The following is a 19,238-nucleotide window of genomic DNA, read 5'->3' as shown; positions in this document are numbered from 1 at the left end:
CAGAGCTAACTGAGCTTGGTCATTCATTTAACTTTGTTTAGCTCTTGGCAGACATTTATGGCCTTATTAAAAAATGATTTATGAGTTATAGTGGCCATTGTTCTTAATGGCCTTATTGCTCTCAGCCTGTGACTGAAAAATAAAAATGCTAGGATCACACATTAAAAAGTAACTGGAACCAACATTCAGCATAGCTAGGTGGCAAGTGTCTATTGAGCTTGAGAGGACACTTTTCTTTCCTGACATGTTAATGTCACATTTTAAAACTGTTCCCCCAGAATTTAATCAAAGGATATATAAAAGAATTTCTTGTGTTCAACATGACAAAAATATCCTTAAGAGTGACCATTAATGTTAAAATTGTTTTATAGCCAAGTATAGCCTACAGTACACTTTCAGCATGTACGAGACAGGTAGGAGGATCACAAGTGGGGCCAGTGTAGGCCAATGTCAGCAAGACCTTGTCCAAAAGGAAAACTAAAAGGCTTTTAACTTGAAATCCTTAACGCACCATTGTAGCAGGAATCTTAAAAGTTCTTATTAATAAAATCAAACCTGAGGCCAGTTATCGGGGTCAATGCTGGTAGATCAGAGAGACAGAACAAGCCACAGCTATCTCACCTTGCCTGTTCCCCAGCTGGTCCTGTTTCCTCAGACTGGAAGCCTCTGAGTCCTCATCCAGAATGGGTCTCAGCTGAATTACTGCTCAAAAGCCTGAATGCTTAACCAGCCAAATGCTTAACCAGCCAAAAGCTTCTAGTTTCTGGTCCTCACGCCTTATATATCTTTCTGTTTTCTACCACCACTCCCTGGGATTAAAGGCGTGTGTCACCATGCTTGGCTATTTCCAATGTGGCCTTGAACTCACAGAGATCCAGAGGGATTTCTATCTCTGGAATGCTAGGATTAAAGGTGTGAGTGCCACCATTTTCTAGCCTTTGTATCTAGTGGCTGTCTGTTCTCTGACCCCAGATAAATTTATTAAAATACACAATATTTTGGGAAACACAATACCACCACACACCATCACTTAATGATTTCCTGTTTGCCAGGTTGTATATGGGATGGTAAGCACATTACAGGGTTTTTATTATTTATGTGTTTATTTCTCTACATGCATGTCTGTGTACCAAATGTGGACCTGTACCTGCAGAGGCAAAAAGAGGGTGTCAGATCCCCTGGAACTGTTGTTACAGACCATTCTAAACTTCTATGTGGATGCTGAGAATTGAAACCAGGTCTTCTGAAGAGCAGCCACTGCTGAGCCTCATATTATAGATTTAATATCTATCCTCTTGAGTGAAAGATTACCCCTCAAATTGTGAAAAATGTTCAAAACAAGATTTTGGAAATCACTGTTCAGAAACTGGCAGCCTGGAGTCTATATATGTTCCCCAGTTGTATTTTGTTTGCCCTGTGCAGAATTTAAAATGTACACTTAAAAAATCAATTACCAATAGTTAAAAACTAGTATGTTAGCCGGGCGTTGGTGGCGCACGCCTTTAATCCCAGCACTCGGGAGGCAGAGCCAGGCGGATCTCTGTGAGTTCGAGGCCAGCCTGGGCTACCAAGTGAGCTCCAGGAAAGGCGCAAAGCTACACAGAGAAACCCTGTCTCGAAAAACCAAAAAAAAAAAAAAAACAAAAAAAAACTAGTATGTCAAAATAGTACTTCTCAAGATTTGAGATAGTTTAGAAGCATCAGGCCTGTGTTCTTAATACTAGCAAAGGTGGTGGTAGTATGGAATATCTGTCTTCTGTAGAGTATGTTCTGTAGTTCACCATGTACCCATGACTGCCAATTGTAGCAGGTTTTCTTGGACCGCCAGCCCCGAATCATGACAGAGACATTATTAGTTATGAACACTCAGCCTTAGTTTAGGCTTGTCACACTAACTCTTATAATTATTTTAACCATTTTTTCTTCATCTACATTTTGCTTCAGGGCTTTTTACCTTTCATTCTGTATGTCTTACTTGCTGCTTTCCGTGTATGGCTGGCTGGCAGCTGTCTGCTGGCCTCAGGCTCCCTCTCTTTCTCTTCTCCTTTCAGCCCAGATTCCTCCTACTTATTCTCTCTGCCTGCTGGCCCCACCTATCCCTCTACTGCCTACCTACTGGCTGTTCAGCTTTTTATTAGACCAATCAGATGCCTTAGGCAAGGTAAAACAAATGCAACACATCTTTACATAGTTAAACAAACATTCTGTTCTGCAACATTTCCCCCTTTTTGTCTAAATAAAAAGGAAAGGTTTTAAATTTAACATAGTAAAATTATATACAATAAGAACAATTATCAAGTAGAATTACATTTACAATATCCAGTCCATTTGCATTTGGCAAATTTAGAGAAAATACCCATTATTTATCAAATCTTGGTGAGTCCAAAGTTTTATACCTAATTTCCCTTCTATCATAACTAAGATCTGTAACTATAGCTATCTAGTCTAAAACTCCATCAAAGACCCCAGAAGGATATATTATCTGAGTAAACAGGAAGTGCAGTGCAAGCTACTTCCAAAACTATAGAAACGACAGAGATATCCGGCTGCCAATGTTTACCCAAGGTTCCTCTGCAATGTTGGGGCATCCATCTTTAGCCTACAGGCCTTGAATATCTGACAGACTTTTCTATGGAGCAGAAATTTTTAAGGAAATTTGTCTTGTCCTGGCAAATTTCATCAGTCTTTTTCCTTTGTGTCCTGCTTGTCCTGTTTGTACAGCATTCTGCCAGCAGGCAAGGCAAGGACAGTTTCTTGCCCAAATGGCTAGCTTTGCCACATTGAAAGTAAACTCCATGTAGAGCTTCTTCCTTCAATGCCCATCATCATTTTACAAAGTAGATTGGTGCTGCCAGGAGCACACTCTTCTCATTGGCATGAAAGCCTTATGATATTAAGACATCTCAAAGGCTATATTCTGTAGGTCTCTGAAGCATTTGAAGATCACCTATCTATCTAAAATATATGTTTAACCTTGAAAACATACCTAACATGACCACAAATTTGATTGTTATAGATCACTAACTACTAAACTGCATTTCTTAATTATATCTTTTTTAATGAGCTACATAGGTACAATACCTTAAACAAAAATAAAAACATATATACAGTTTAACAAAAGTAACTTTAAATTTGTATCAATATACCAAAAATTCATACCAATGTAAAATAATAGAGGCTAATAGTGTCATCTTATCCTATATTCCTATATCCTCCCCCAAACGATGATAAACATCCATAACCCACCAAATGACTAAAAACCACCCACCCCACCTCTTGGGAATGCGGGCATTAGGTTCTATAATCTGCTTCCTATTGTCTGGGGCCGACTTAGAGGACCCTGAGAAAATGGTCAAATCCTGGTAAAACTCGTTGTAGAATTTGTGGTCCAGTCTTAGAACTGTTCCCATGCAGAGGGATGAGTATATATGTCACCTATCTTGTAGTTTTTCTTGATTTCTTTGTTTTTTGGTTTTGTTTTGGGTTTTTTTTTTGGGGGGGGGTCAAGACAGGGTTTCTCTGTGTAGTTTTGGTGTCTGTCCTGGATCTCACTCTGTAAACCAGGCTGGCCTTGAACTCACAGAGCCTGGCTCTGCCTCCCAAGTGCTGGGATTAAAGGTGTGTGCTACCACTGGCCGGCTTTTGAATTAATTTTTTATGTTTGTAGCCACGATTTTCAGGAGATCTCTCCCAATCAAACCTTATCACTATTAACCTTGAAGGAATCCACAGCCTATCATTTCCAACAGAATACATTTTCTGAATTCCACTTTAAAATTAAGACATTCCTAAAGTATCTAGGCTGGTTTAATTCAGCAGTCCCCTTTTACAATCCAGTGTCTCTCAGCAGCTGCCGTCTGCTCATCAGCATTCAAAAAATTCAAAGTCAACACAACACCATAAAGGATCCAGACTCCCTGAGTATTTACCATCTTCACATGGCTTATTATTTTATATCATTTTACTCTTTAAAGACTTTATTTTTAAACTATTTACTTTTTCCTATGACTGTCTATATTCAGTTTTTCTTCCTTTGGGTGCCTATGCACATTTTTTAACACACTGTAACCTATTTAGAGATTTTTTTTTGTCCCATCTGGACCTGTCTTTACTGTGTATCTGTAGCCTTTTCTCACTATGTGAACCAAGCCTTAAAGGGCTAAGCAGCAGCTAGACCCTCCTCCACTGTGAGATTCTGGCAACTGGCCCCAACCCTCCTCAGGTCCATGAGACCTGAGCCTAAAGGCCAAAGGCCTGGCTGAGAGCTGCTTTTAACCAGGCTCTGCATCTAACTGCTCATGCTCTAAGAAGTCAGTACCCACACTGTGGCAGGCGTTTTGACTTAGCTTGCTGTTTCTACTTAGCATGCCAGCTGCTCAAGTGCTCACTGTACAGCAGAGCCTCTTAAAGGAGCCATATCCATTTTGGGGATTTTTTTTTTCTGTATTAAAATTTTTTTTTTTCAGCTTTCTCAGGCCCTATGTGGAAATCCAGGCCCTGCACTGGGTGCCAAATGTAGCAGGCTTTCTTGTGCTACCAGTCCCTAAATCATGACACAGATTCTTATTATTAGTTATGAATGCTCGGCCTTAATTTAGGCTTGTCCCACTAGCTCGTATAACTTATTTTAACCTGTTTCTTTTCATCTATGTTTTGCCTTGGTGCTTTTTACTTTTTTTCAGCCAGTATCCTGGCACATGTAAGCATTTGATATATTGTTCCCTTATTTAAGCCCTATGAGTAGAAAGCCATTTTGCCATCATTTATTAATTAATAAACAGTAATGGACTCAGGAGACCTTCCTACCCTGACCTGAGTGCTGGGATTATAAGTATGCACCACCACACCCAACTGCTAGGAACTTTTACTAACTCAGGATGATGGAATTTCTCTTGGCCAAGCTTTAGATAAAGTATCTGTCATTGAACATATATAGTTATGTAGTTAAAGAAACTGGTATTTAAATTCCATGTCCAGTTATGTCAGGTTCCTGAGCATATTTAGATTAACTAACTGCTTTAAGTAGGTATGTGTGTCCTAGGTACCATAGGAGAAATGGGCAGTAGGGGAGCTGGAGAAGAAAAACCCTGGAACTCTTTACCACTGTGGTTCTTACTTTCTAGAGACTTAAAGCCTCAGTTCCACTGAAGGTCTCATGAAATCCAGGAACTTCTAAGAACAAGCTGAGACTCTTAGAAGTTCTGGAATTTTCACATCACTGGTTGGCCAGGAATCCCAGGTCAACATTTTTTGTCATATATAAATATATATCTTCAGAATACACACAATTCTCTTGAACATTTTGTGTATACCAAAGGGAATGACTGTTACCTAATTTTGAACAAGACAAGCTCTATGTTCTTATAAACATTAAATGTAATGTTGACAAGCAAGCTAAACAAACTGGCAAGCAAATAGATGTGTCAACAGTATGAAAGGATACAGTAACTAGAGTGTATATGATAGGAAGAACTAATGTAAATGAATAGAGGAACCATAGGAGACAGCATTGTTAACTTTTGTCCAATCTACAAAATAACTTGGATAGAAACCCAGTAGAAAGCTTTAGCACATTCAATGAACTGGAAATGCCAACACAGATAATGAAGAAAGTAATAGGGAACCTAGTGCCGGGTGTGGAAGTTTAACCTGCACACAGCTATGAACACTACTCAAAGTACAACCAGGTCAAGAACTGAAAACTAGATGTTGGACTCAGTTACTGGAAATAGTAGGTTTTATTAAAAGCTATTTTAGTGAACTGGGGACAGAAGCCACATTTCAATGTTAAAAATTAAGAGTGAAAATACATACAAATATCTTTTAAGAACTTAAGTGTAAAGAGATGATGGGCATGGCTTGGGAACTAGAGTATTATAGAGGTAGGTTCTAGTAGTTATGTGCTAAGAGACTGCACAGGTATAAAAAGTAGAGCCACAGAGGGTTAGAATCTAGTATAGAGGGAGAAGCTGAAGATTTGGAAAAGGGGGCATTTGCTGAAGAGGTGTGTGAGAAGACAGGTTGACAGGTCCATGGAAGCAAAGGGCAATGCACATGAATATAAAATGAAAGGATTGAAAAAGGACAGTGAAGTTTCCATATTATGATGAGGAAGTTATTAAGACATGAGGCTTCTTCCTGAGAGATACTGAGATCAGTGGTTGAAAGAGGATAAAAGGTAAAATCAAAGTCTAGAATTTTTAGAAACATGGTAATTTATGAAGTTTGTCACTTTAGTTTATTTCATAGTGCTGTTATTTTGGGAGATTTCTCACAGCTGTGTTTTGTTATATTCTATATATGAATGCTACCTTTGGATACAGATATTTTTGAGCTATAAAGATACATATAAAAAACTGAGGGAAATTATTAAAAATTATAATTTATTAAAAGTACAACAATGACCAACACAAGCTAAAGACTTCTCCCAAGTCTAGACTATAATACAATGTTAAAATAAAGCACACCATTCATATTTTGAAAATATTTTAAAACTAGATTTTTTTTTTAAGTAAAAAAGTCAAACTGCCCAAATTTGAACCATAGTTTTCCTTTAAATCAAAAGTAAAACTAAATTGGCCTTTAAAAGGCATGGGAAAGAACTCTAACATTAGATGTTGTGTGTTAGAATAAACTCAAGGATAAAGATCTTTCTTTGTATTCACTTAAGATTCCTAACACCCCCAAACCCCAACGGCCTGTATTTTTAGTTCTGGTGGTGGTAATATAGTACTTTGAAACTGATGTGTAATTCTTCTGCCTTGGTGGCTTTGTTTCAGAGCTGTTTATGAAGAAATTGATGCTTATCACCACAAAGGAGCTCAAAATCATAGTGACTGCTAAGGTAAAAAAAACAAAAACAAACAAAACAAAACACCAGTTTATGCAACTTACATTCCATATAATTAAGTGGAATTATCACATTTTGCATTAAATTCTATAAGCACCATTTAAGTCTGACACTTATTTTGATACAATACCAAGTTCCTCTGAATTATTCAACACTGACCAGTGTTCATTAATGACATATAATCTCCATGATCATATCAGCTACAAATGAGACACAGATATATAAAAGTTGGTTTTGGGTATATAAGTATTAGTACTAACAAAACAGATGATCAATAAAATTTCTTGTCATTTTAATACAACTCTTATGGCTTCAGTGTGCAGTCCATACCTGTTAGTTGTATGAACAGAACCCATTAGTGCTCCTGCACCAGGTATCCTGTTTATACACTACCGAATGCCTGGTCTCCATTGACCTGTTCACTTTTTATCCCCTTCACAACTCCAACCATGGAAGAAGTGCATTTCAACCTTTCCTCTGCTTAATTGTGTGGCTTTCAAGTCTTTCAGGGAGTGCAGGAAATGGGCCAATGTCTTCCCTTTATTCCAGATGCCTGATCAGCTCATTAGCAGCACAAAGAGCCAACTCTCTAAAGTAGTCCTCTCTCAACTAAGGCATGAAAGACCTGCCAACAGGGAAAGCCACAGTGGACCACTTCTCTGCTGTGATGAAGCTTCAACAGAATAGTTAACATTTTCCATCTAACACTGCTGTTCCTGACAGTGGCTCAGCATTTCAGGAGAAACTGGCTATAACCATTACACCTTCAGCAGAAGGAAAACGGCCTGGTACTAGGCCAACTGGTTAAATTATAGACTCTTACGCTGCGGAGGCATTCCTGCCAATAGAAATCATCACAGACCTACAAGGGTACTTGAAGATTGTCCTACTACGAAACATTGTGAACAGATGGGACAGGAAGTAAGGAAGAAAATGAGTGCCTTCATTTAACTGAATTTGAATGTAGAAGTCAGTTTGCACTTGTTTATAAATGACACTTTGGTTTAAACTTGATGACTCGTTTAATTATATTTCAAGTGCCTGAGCAGGCCACTGCATCAGGTGGCCTTTATAAAGATAAACATTCTTGACTTTTACTATAATTTACATTTTGATTTGAAATAAATACTACTGGAAAACAAAACTGTGTATCATTCACTTAAAATTAAATTACTATTAATTTGTGAGAGGTTTGGTTTTTTTTGTTGTTTTTTACTTCAAGGAGCTTTTATGTCAGTAAGTCTTCACAATTTCATCCTTACATCATACATTAATGAACTTGCAATTTTAACAATAAATGCTAGCATAGACTAGCAGGTATAATTCTGTTAGATCATTATACCATCATTTCCAAGTCACAATACTTTGAATAAAATAGCCCTCAATCTTAACAGAAAAAGCCACCTTTGAATTAAGAATGCAAACTGGGAGCAAGCTGTTAGAGCTGAGTGATTCCTCTTCCATGCTGTGGGATGGTCTGTATGTCAAATTACTCTGATTGGTCAATAAATAAAACACTGATTGGCCAGTGGCTAGGCAGGAAGTATAGGCGGAACTAACAGAGAGAATTAAGGGAACAGGAAGGGAAAGGGAGACACTGCCAGTCGCCACCATGACAAGCAGCATGTGAAGATGCCGGTAAACCACGAGCCACGTGGCAAGGTACAGATTTACGGAAATGGATTAATTTAAGCTATAAGAACAGTTAGCAAGAAGCCTGCCATGGCCATACAGTTTGTAAGCAATATAAGTCTCTGTGTTTACTTGGTTGGGTGAATGGCTGTGGGACTGGCAGGTGACAAAGATTTGTCCTGACTGTGGGCAAGACAGGAAAACTCTAGCTACACTTCCACTTTAAGTTTTTTAAACTATCAGTTCGGCCAAAAACAGCTCAGCAGGTAAGGCATTTGCTGCCTTGTCTGACAACCTTGATTCCTGAGAAGCCCCATGGTGAAAGAGAGCCGTCTCCCACAGCGAGTCCGCTGACCAGCATATGTGTGCTGCAGCATGGGGCCATCGCTTTCCCTGCATACTCACAAGATAAAACCATTTTTAAATAGTGTCAGTTTATAATGAAGGAAAATAGCAGCCACCTTGCTTAGTGATAAGTTCTACGAACTAAAACAAACCACTTGTGCACATTTTCTAAGTTTTCAGATGCATTGTTAAAAGTGTGAAGGCAACTACAGAATTAAACTGAACTACTAAAGCAGTTGGTGTATGTGTGTGGGCAGCTACAGCATGCATATAAAGGCAAGGAGATTTTCCTGGCTCAACCTCCCATCTCACTATAAGGACTCTGGGATTACAGATGTGAGCTACTGCATTCACTCTTTTAAGGCTGGTTCCAGGAACCGGAACTCAAGTTGTTGGGCCTATGGGGCAAATAATTTAACTAGTGATTCATCTCCCTGGCCCTTCATGCTGTTTTTAAAAGTCACACATGTGGTACACTGGATATATTTTTTCAGAGGCTTAGTGGGTAATATTCCTTCTCTTATTACTTAAAACAGAGCCCGTAAGTACCTCCCTGCCCTTAAGTACCATCATAAGATAGCAGCATATTTTCATTACAGACTGAGTTTTGAACCTATTCTCTCAGTCTTAAATGAGATAAATGAAGTTGGAAAGAAAGAAATAGAACATTTAAAATACAAGGTTTCAATATACATTACTCTTCAATATATATTTCTCTTCTGAGAAAGTACAATACATGATTTTCCAAAAATCACAAATCTGAAGCAGGTCTTGGAAGCTACTTCAATTATAGCCTGGAACTGGCAACGTGTGCCCTTCCTTTGCTTCAAAAAAAGTATAAGAAAGAGTGATGAGATCGACATTCACCATTCTTGGATCTTCTGCAAATTCGGGATCAATGTAGAAAAACACTGGCATATCTACTTCTTCTTGTGGATTAAGCCTTTGTTCTTCAAAACAGAAGCACTACAAATTACAGAAAGACACTTGGTTAGTAACACTCCTGCTCTATTACTTAACACAAACCAATGTTCATTTCCTGTCTTTAAGCGCCATCATAGGATAGCAGCATCTTGTCATCATAGACTGAGTTTGCTTTAAGGGATAGGAAACAATTTAATTCTAATCCTAGAAGCAAATACAGTAGCCAGGTGTAGTAGTACAGCCCTTTGATCCTACCACTTGGAAGGCAGAGTCAGGTGGATCTCTGAGTTTGAGTCATCCTGGTCTACAGAGCTACAGGACAGCCAGGATACATAGACCCTGTCTCAAACAAACAAAAGGAGCAAACACAGATTTGGCTTCGCTCTCCAGCTAGATGGTGTAAGCATGAAGATTTAAAAAATAGCTTTATGTTTAGAAGAAGTATTGATTGATCTAGGCTCCCCCCCCCCCCCGAAACAGGGTTTCACACTGTAGCCCAGCCTGGCTTAGAACCCACTGCATATCCATATGCAGGCTAGATTCTACCTCATGGCACTGCTCCCACCTCAGCCTACTGAGTACTAGGATTACAGACAAGACCCAGCCAGAAAATGAATTTTTAGAAATTAAAAGCATTTAATTCATATTAAGCAGTTTCATATACTTTTATCATAAAGTTTATTCAGTTTACCTGTATTTTATTGAAATACTGTCCAGCTTCAAATGGTACAACATTATATGTAGAAATTCCAATTACTGGTTTGTCAGTAGGATTCTTAGCTTTATAAAATGCCAGTGCAGTCTCTCCTGGTACCACCTGTTTCAATAAATACACAATATAGTTGCTACTATTATTTCCCTCTGCTAAATTAAAAGTCATATTATTTTCCTATTCATTGAGCCATACTACCTAAACCAATGTACTGTGAATACTGCCACAAGCCTATCTTAGTTTCAGATTGCATTTGCTTATGTCAGTAACGAATTAGTTATGAATATCCCATTTGGTTGTCTGATGTCTTCAAGAAATAATCTACCATTACTTAAAATGTGTCCAAGGACAAGCCAGGCAAACCACAGCTCAAGCCCAACTACTTTATAACAGTTAAACATGAATGTCATGATTGCCATTTTTTAAAGGATGCCAATGTTAAACTTACCTCAATTCTAAATAACTTAAATTTACAACCAGTGTAAAACTGACTGAACAAAATCTGTTAAACTAAAAGGAATTAATACTTTGAGAAATTAAAAATAGCAACAAAGGCAGTAAAAAATTTCCATTGGACATTCTGTCATCTGTACCAATTCGCCATCACCCTGTTTACTGCCATGCAATTTGTACCACTATTCAAAATCATAACCTACAAAATCCTTAATGAAAATTAAGTGATGTTTAGTAAACTGGGCAAGCACTATGTTTTATAAAGGTTTGTTAATAATAACATTTGAAATTAAGACTTTTGAGGTTAATCTACAGTTAAAAAACATTCACCTCAAATCTTCCCAGGACTACAATGAGTAAAAATCTAGAAGCATTTTTGATACAATGATACTGGAGTATAATATAACTAGAACTACTGTTACTATTGAAATAATTACTTCACATCTTTAAAATTTTTTCTTAGTTCGGGTGTTTAGCTCAGTGGTAGACTGCTTCCCCAGCACATACAAGACCCTTGGTTCATACCTCAGTACTTTCTCCTCCTCCCAAAATTATATTTTTTCTCTTTGACAACACAGAAATACTTCTGATAAACCATTAAATTACTTATTATGACCAATGAGTCTCCACATTTTTTCTATTATCACTTATACCATAGTAAAAGTTAGGAAAGCTATATAACATGATTAGGCACTGCTAAACTCAACATTAATGACCAAAGAATTTAGTCAACTTTTAATCACATGATTAGAAACACATGACTGCTGCCGGCCGCAGGAATATATCATAAGAACTCAGCTGGTTATGGCAAAGTCACTACCTGGAGGGATCATGGAATTCCTCCAGAGGAAGCCAAATCCCAAGGAGTTTTTGGTGTTACTTGGCTTGTTATATATCAGCTGTCTTCTGTTATGAAAATCATGCGTGCCTTCATAGTTTTTCCAATTGACTTTCCCCTAAGAAGGACTAACAGTGTAGACTGATCACTCTCTGGACATACACATTCCAGGTATTTGGAGAACAGCCTCAGGAAAGGCTTTCTCTGGATTCAGATTATCTATCTCCCTTGGCCATTTTCAAGGACTACAGGAAACACCACCCAGGTGGGCACCCATTGTTAGTCCCAGGTGGACTAACAATGGTAACAGCCCACATGCAAGTCTCCTGACTTATGGTAAATTCCACAAGGGGACACCGCCTAGGAGAGGTGGACGTTAATAGCTTTACACAATTTAGCTCGGACTCTCCCTTTATATTCCGAGACTTCCAGGAGGCAGGGAGAAGAGAGAAGAGAATGGAAGAACTAGATGGGTAAGAACTTGAGAGGAACAAACTGAGATGGGGAAGAAGTAGATTGAAGGGCTACAGTAGAGTACTAGAGGAACGAGATGGAAGATGAGGAAGAGCCAGATGAGAGAGGAGGAGACGGGACAGGAGATGATATGGGAAGGAACAAGATGGATGAGAACCTAGAAGGGGCAGAACTAGATGAAGGAATTAAGATAGAACTTAGAGGGGATCGCAGACAAGTGAAGAGAGAAATCAGGCTAAAGATGATCTAAATATGAGAGCAGAATATAAGCTTATAACTGTCACAGAATAATAAAGTATATGGACTAAGGAGTTTTGTGTACATAGATTCATTTCATTTCATCAAAGATTAATTATCAGCTGGTTGTAGATTCTTCCCGGACCCTGGGAGGGGACTATCGAGGGGCTGGACCCTCATAGTCCCCGATACATGACATTATTTTAAGTTGATTAAAAGTTAAAATATAGCCAACACCATACATTAACACATGCCTCTATACCTCTAATTCATTAGATCTTAATGCCATGGTTGAATATTTTTAAGAGGATATCAATGTTAAACTAACCTTAAATCTATTTACAATAAGTTCACAATCAAAGTCAAATTGACGAATAAAACCTTTGTTTAAACAGAGGTTAATGTACTGAGAAATCAACAAGAATAGCAAGCAAGGCTAAACTGAGGTAGGAGGATCATGAGTTTGAGGTTGGCCTGAGCTACAGGGTGAGACTGTCACAGAAACCCCACATGTCACAGTTCCATTTAAATGTAAGGTACTATCAAAAAGCAAACATTTCAAAGTACTAACATATTCCTTGAGGAATTCCATTTCATGAATTATATCTCATGAATATTATCAAGTGTAATTACTCATGGGGTGTACTAGCATTTTACAGTGAGTTTAGAAGGGTGTAACACTTTAGCACAGATGGGTTAACAGATGACTCCATTAGTCACTTACATATATCTCAGTCTGCTGAGGTCTGAAGTTCCACTGGAGACTGGCATGCACATCGGCATTGAAGGTGATCTTAATGATTCGATCCTTAACAGGCACCATGTTTTCAATCTGGTCTGAGGAGTGCCCAGCCACTGCTGATCCTCCAAGTCCCGTAGTCTAAAACAAGACACTGGATACGTTAAGCAACAGTTTTAAGATCTTCATTTATTTCCTGGACAAAAGTAAAATTTGAAATACAACTGAATGTTCTACTTTGAGCCAAACTGTATACTCCCCCTGATCATTTCCTTTAATTGTGTCAATGGTTTGCCTATATTTGTTAAGGTGATTCCTATTTTTTCAGCAAGTCATTTTAAAAAAGCAGATTTTGAAGACAAGCTATTATTACTGAGTATAAAGCAAGTATTTTACATAACCAATTATTCACTGAAAAAAAAATTTACCTAAACCTGGTCATTTTAATTAAAACAAGAACTATCCATGTATTTATCTTTTTCTGTATTATAGCTTTTATGGTTGAAATCAGTTCATAGTTTTATTTTTATATTCTGCTTTCCTTGGGCATTGCAAATGTTTCCCCATGTGTGTGGATCAATGATTTTTCTGACACTTACCTGTAATTCTCCACATACATACAGATCTTTTATCCAGTTAATGAGTACCTGACCCATTTTTAGTTTTTTATTTTTGGTTACCCAGTCAACTACCATAAAGTACCAGTAATTTTTGTTTGACATTTCCTCATTGCTATGATTTCCTTATCAGATGTGGGGGTGATGCTACTTCTAAGACATTCTTCTGCTGCTTGAGGTTAACAAAATTCTGATTTCCAGATAATTTACGTTTCCTACACTAGGAAAACAGAAAGCCAATTTTAGGCTAATGGAAGACTCTTAAAACTACGGTATTACTATTTTACTATCTTTCGCTTGTTACACAAGTTACTTAGCTTCATTCAATTTCTCTCAACATTGCCAAATTACATTTTAAGCCTAAAAGATAAATCACAGGGCAAGTACCTGACCTTATTTCACAGGTAAGTGTACACTTATGTTTAAGAGATTGAATTTTAAGACGAACTATTTTTCCCAAAAGAATTTAAGTCAGTTGAATAAAAAGCAATTTAAGTGTTCTTAATTATCAGCCCCTTATAAATTTTTGGAACATATATTATTGAAGTTTCTCAAGTTAGGTGCTTAAACTAAAACAGACAAACAGGTAAAAAACAGTCATTAAAATGATGTCCTGGGCTCAAGCCTAGATCTCCTACTAACCAAGGCAATCATAGTTTGGCTGGGTTACATTTTAATTGGCTCATAAACTGGCTTCCTATATTTACTTCCTTATTTCTTGCTCTAAAACTTGGTGATTCCACAGTACCAGGGCATTCTTCCGGACTAACCAGTGTCAAACATGGAACTTTATTTTAAGGTTACTTTTTTAAAAAGGTAACGTTAACCTAGCCTTGCCTGACTTGAAAGCATGTGAACATACACACGCAGGAGTGTCAATGACTTCCTATCTGTAGGTCTCAGTACGACTGGCATTTTAGGTTGGATAATCCTTTTTTTTTTTTTTTTTTTTTTTTTGGAGGGACGGGGTGTCCCGTGGAGTCTCCAGGTATCTAACAGCCCCACGAGGACCCTATCCCTGCACTTCACAGAACGCCTGGAAGCTCCCTCCTTCTTGAGGCGTGGTACACACGCTGCATCATCACCGGAACTGTGACCTTGAGCACGCCTGTCCCGGTCTGGAGCCGAAGGGACCCCTGGCAGGTCACCTGGCTCTCCCCATCCCTGGGCCCCGCAGGGTGATGGCGCAGGACGCTGCACCCTGCACCTCCTGCCTCCCTACCTGGCAGTAGAGCCGGTAGAGGGGCACGGCGGCGTAGGAGGCCCCCAGCATGCCCACGGCGGCCGCGGCCACGTAGGTGAGCACCGTCTTGTTCCGCCGCCGCCACTCGTCCTCCTGCGCGCGCTGGAAAGGGTTGCCGCTCCTCGGCCGCCGCGGCGGCTGCACGGCGGCTCCCCGGGCCCCGCTCAGGCGCTGCCAGGTCCCGAGCAGCCTCAGTCCCCGCTCCGCACCTCCATCCCAGCCGGGCCTAAGCACCTGCCCCGCACTCTCCACAGCCCGGCCCCACCACCCAGGCTGGCTCCAGCACCGGCCCCACCAGGCGACGAACCTCCATCGCGGACACCAAAGCCCTCCCATAACCCCCCGGAAAGAACGCCGGCCTGTCAGGGCCGCTAAGCGAGATCTCGCGAGACCTCCTGTGTCTCGCGGTAACCGGGTCCGAGCCCCGCCGCTGCCTTGACTACCAGATTCCTCAGGTAGCAGCGGGGCTACGGAGGCCGGGTGGCCAGAAGAGGGTAAGTTCGCGTTTTCTGCTAGGCGGCTGTGCCTTGCACTTTGTTTCCCCCTGCTACTTCTCGAGTTTACTTCGTGGAGAATGCATGTGGGCCCTCCGCATGCAAGCTCCTTGCTGGGGATTGCACTGTAACACGTACACCCGTCTTCCCAAACTCCACCAAGCCTTTGTCTCGACCCAGCGGCCCCCAGCGGCAGCTCTCGCGCCGGGCTTCCACTTGGGAGTTCACTAGCCCGGTGGCTCACTGCCTCTGACCTGAGCTCGAGCAAACGTCCCTCTTTCAGGAACAAACCGCAAACCGCATCCCTCTCCAACACTCTCGACCTCTGCATCTTCTCAGCCCGTGGGCAGACGTCTTCCACTGCGCTGACACCCCTTTGCTTTTTTACCCAGCAAAAACGTCAAGTCAGACAGAGAGCCTCTCGCAAACTGGCGTTTGTTCAGAACAGAAGGACCAAGCTATGGGGGCCTTTAAAGGAGGGGGTGAAGGAATAAGGGTGTGCACCGTGCAGGCAGAGACTCCCCGGGAAATATGTCTCTAATCGGACAAACACAGACCACTATTAAATAGTAGCTAAGAGCAGATTCTGACGTTAAGCATTGATGAATTTACTGTGCTCTTGTCTTTACATCTGTTTTATTTTATTACAACTTCTGCATAACCTGCTGGCCTTATTTCGTGAATGGAAATCACAGTAGTTCGTGAGGATAAGCATATAAAGTGATTTTCCCACTGTTTCAGGCATAGTAAGAATTTTGTAAAAGCTAGGTCTGATTTCTAATGGCTAGAGTGGGTCTAATCATCCCCACTTTGTGGATTAGAAACTCGAAGGCCTAAAGAACTGTAAGTCAGTCAGCATGTATTCCTTGCACTTTTTATTTGGCTGAGGCATCATCCAGAATAAATCAGGCACAATCACTGTTGTTATTGGTTGCACTGTCTGTTGAAGGACTCAGAAAAGAAACCTGTAAATAAGGGAATTTCAGATAACAGTGTCTGTTCTCAAAATAGTTGGTGTCATGAAGTTATTGAGAGTGACAATGAGGAGGGATACCCTGGTTAGGTCTCTCTGTAAGAGGTAAAATAAGGCCTTCCTAGAGGTGACATTGGAGCCTACTCCTGAACCCTGAAAAAGAGCTACCCACAAAACAACAGTCTCAGGTCGAACACAAGTCCAGAGGCAGGAATGGGTTGGATAGGATTAAATAACCCAAAAGAAAACCAAACCAAAACAAAACAAAAAACCCGGGTCAGTGTGAACCTTACATAATGAGATGAGTTGGTGGTGGGAAGGAAATGGGGTCACAGCAGGTACACAAAGACCTGATAACGCCATTTAAACCATGTCTAAGGGAAGCTTAGTTGTGAGGAACACAGGAGTGACTTGATCTGATTTTATTCACACTGAAGGAAGAGGAAGGTGCTAGTCACGTGGTGAGACTGCTCGGGGCAAGGGTGGAAGCAGAGATGAGGAGGCAGCTGTAGCAGTAGTCGAAGAGGAGATGGAGACCTTGAGTACGTAACTGACTAGTGGCCACCAAGGCATTGTCTAGTACAGCACTCCAGTACATTGTCACTCAAGTGACAAAACTCTTCCTCTACAAATTCACTTCCATTTTGTTAGGGCAGTGTTTGATCACTCTTTCCTTCTGAATGTGTTTTGATTCTTACACCAGATGGTCAAATTTTCAGGATAAGAGCTGTCAGTTTTAATTTTCTGCATCGTAGACTCAAATTCCATACTAGGGGGCTAGAGATATGGCTGAGAGGTTAAGAGCTTTTGCTGTTTTTGCAGAGGACCTGGGTTCAGTTCCCAACACTCACCTGGGGACTCAGAGCTTTTACTCCAGTCCCAGAGGCTCTGATACCCTTTTCTAGCCTCTTTAGGCACTGCACACACACAGTGCACACACATACATGCAGACACTATACTTGTACATTTTAAACAAATCCTATACTGACATTAATGTGCTTGAAGCCAACAGTATATTTCCTTCAACCTTTTTTCCTCTCTCCAGGTGTTTTTTTTCATCCAGATTATTCAAAGCAATTGTATAAATATGTCATTAATAGAGTTGTAATCATGAATGCTTTCATTTAAGTAATTGAATGTGAATATCAGAGGTACAGCCATTTTGATTGCAGTAAAGTGATGTGGGTCTTTCTAGATTTCTCTTAATAAAATAAAATAGGCACCAATTCAATCCCCATGTGATAATGTAAAAGGACAGTTGATATTTATAAAAATGTTTCTGGATGATAATTAAAATATTTCAATCTCCAATTTTTACTTTGAAATAATTTTAAAAGTTACATAAATGTTGCAGAAATAATACATTTCCTACTTATCCTTCACCTAGTTTCCCTAATCTTAAAGATCTTTATACCATTTGAGAAGACAGCAGACATGATATTCTGGAACTGTAAACTTAATACTTAACAGGAGTATTGATTACAAGGACACAAAATCAGGTATTTAATATCAATCCAATATTACCATGTTATCACCTTGGGCCACCATAACAAAACACTTCAGCCTAGGTTACTCAACGAATAGATTATGTTTCTGGAGGCTGGGAACCAAGATCAAGGTGCTGGCTACTCCATTTTCTCATGAGGGTACTCCCCCACTTGTAGTGGACATGTGTATTAGCATGCCTGGGAGAAGTCGGCAAGCTTTGTGATGCCTTTCTTATGGACACACTAACTGCATCTGATTCATCATTTGTTCTCCGTTATGATCTCATTTAATCTTACTAACTCTAATCCCAATAGAGCTGCAATGCGGCTCTGGCTTCAACATGAGGATTTGAAGGAACATGGACCTGTAGAACTTCACACCAAGGAATCCATGGGTTCTGCTTAAGTTAATACCACTTATAGTAGTTTGAATATAATTGGCCCCCATGAGCTCTTAGGGAGCGGCACTATTAGGAGGTTGGGCCTTGTTGGAGGAAGTGTGTCTCTGTGGAGGCAGGCTTTGAGGTCTCCTGTGTTCAAGTTAGGCCTAGTTTAGCTCATTTCCAGTTGCCTGTGTGATCAAGATGTAGCTCCTTCTCTGGCACCATGTCTGCCTGCATGCCACCATGTCCCGCCATGATGATAATGAACTAAATCTCTGAAACTGTAAGCCACTCAAAGAAATGGGTTGTTTTTTTTTTTTATATAAGACTTTATAAGACTTGCCTTGGTCATGGTGTCTCTTCACAGCAACAGAAACCCTAAGACACCACTTGTCCCACTTATTTCCAACTTAGGTCTATAATCCACTCCAAGATGCCCCTTGTTTTTAGGTGTCTGGCCTCTTTAGTTTTCACCAGTCTGAAATAGTTCATTAGCCTTTCCACATGGCCTTGATAATTTTTTTAAATAGTGGTGACTGGTTAATTGCTATAGTGTCCCTCGGTATGTGTTTTTCTGATTTGTGTGTGCGATGCTTTTCGTGGTTTATGAGCCTCTGAGGGAAACATAACAGAAGTGAGGTGCCTGTCTCATTGAATTCCTTTAGAGTCACCAAGTGTCAACTTGCTTCATGACTGTGAGGTTTTTTTTATCTCTTTACTAAGATGTAATGTCTCAGTTAGGGTTTCTATTGCCATGACAAAACACCATGACCAAAAAGCAAGTTGGGGAGGAAAGCGTTTATTTGGCTTACACTTCAGCCTTGCTGTTCATCATTG

The 19,238-nt window shown here is 40.0% G+C and overlaps 3 protein-coding genes across 5 annotated transcripts in view; 2 read left to right on the top strand and 1 right to left on the bottom strand.

The window, feature by feature from the left end:
• Positions 1-7,994, top strand: part of Tom1l1 (target of myb1 like 1 membrane trafficking protein) — a 48,409-nt gene extending 40,415 nt beyond the window's left edge. The window contains exons 15-16 of one of the 3 annotated variants that reach the window (XR_005090492.1): positions 6,780-6,844; positions 7,400-7,994. The gene's annotated coding sequence lies outside the window, so the exon portion shown is untranslated. Of the gene's footprint in view, positions 1-1,153; positions 1,367-6,779 lie in introns of those variants that run through there. The other 2 variants (XM_037201575.1, XM_037201576.1) reach the window with 2 other exon arrangements.
• A 1,189-nt stretch (positions 7,995-9,183) lies between these two features.
• On the bottom strand, positions 9,184-15,963 carry LOC114692869 (cytochrome c oxidase assembly protein COX11, mitochondrial). Its single transcript, XM_028868881.2, has 4 exons — positions 15,044-15,963; positions 13,190-13,345; positions 10,443-10,568; positions 9,184-9,793 (listed from the first exon to the last, which is right to left on the bottom strand). The coding sequence occupies exons 1-4, from the start codon at positions 15,887-15,889 to the stop codon at positions 9,611-9,613; spliced, it is 1,311 nt and encodes a 436-aa protein (XP_028724714.2). The 5' UTR covers positions 15,890-15,963; the 3' UTR covers positions 9,184-9,610.
• Positions 15,464-19,238, top strand: part of Stxbp4 (syntaxin binding protein 4) — a 169,381-nt gene continuing 165,606 nt past the window's right edge. The window contains exon 1 of the mRNA XM_037201184.1: positions 15,464-15,558. The gene's annotated coding sequence lies outside the window, so the exon portion shown is untranslated. The remainder of the gene's footprint in view (positions 15,559-19,238) is intronic.

Source organism: Peromyscus leucopus, chromosome 8b (assembly GCF_004664715.2).
Source record: "Peromyscus leucopus breed LL Stock chromosome 8b, UCI_PerLeu_2.1, whole genome shotgun sequence".
Lineage (NCBI taxonomy): Eukaryota > Metazoa > Chordata > Mammalia > Rodentia > Cricetidae > Peromyscus > Peromyscus leucopus.
Note: the sequence above shows the minus strand (reverse complement) of the source record. Positions and strands in the feature narration are given on the sequence as shown.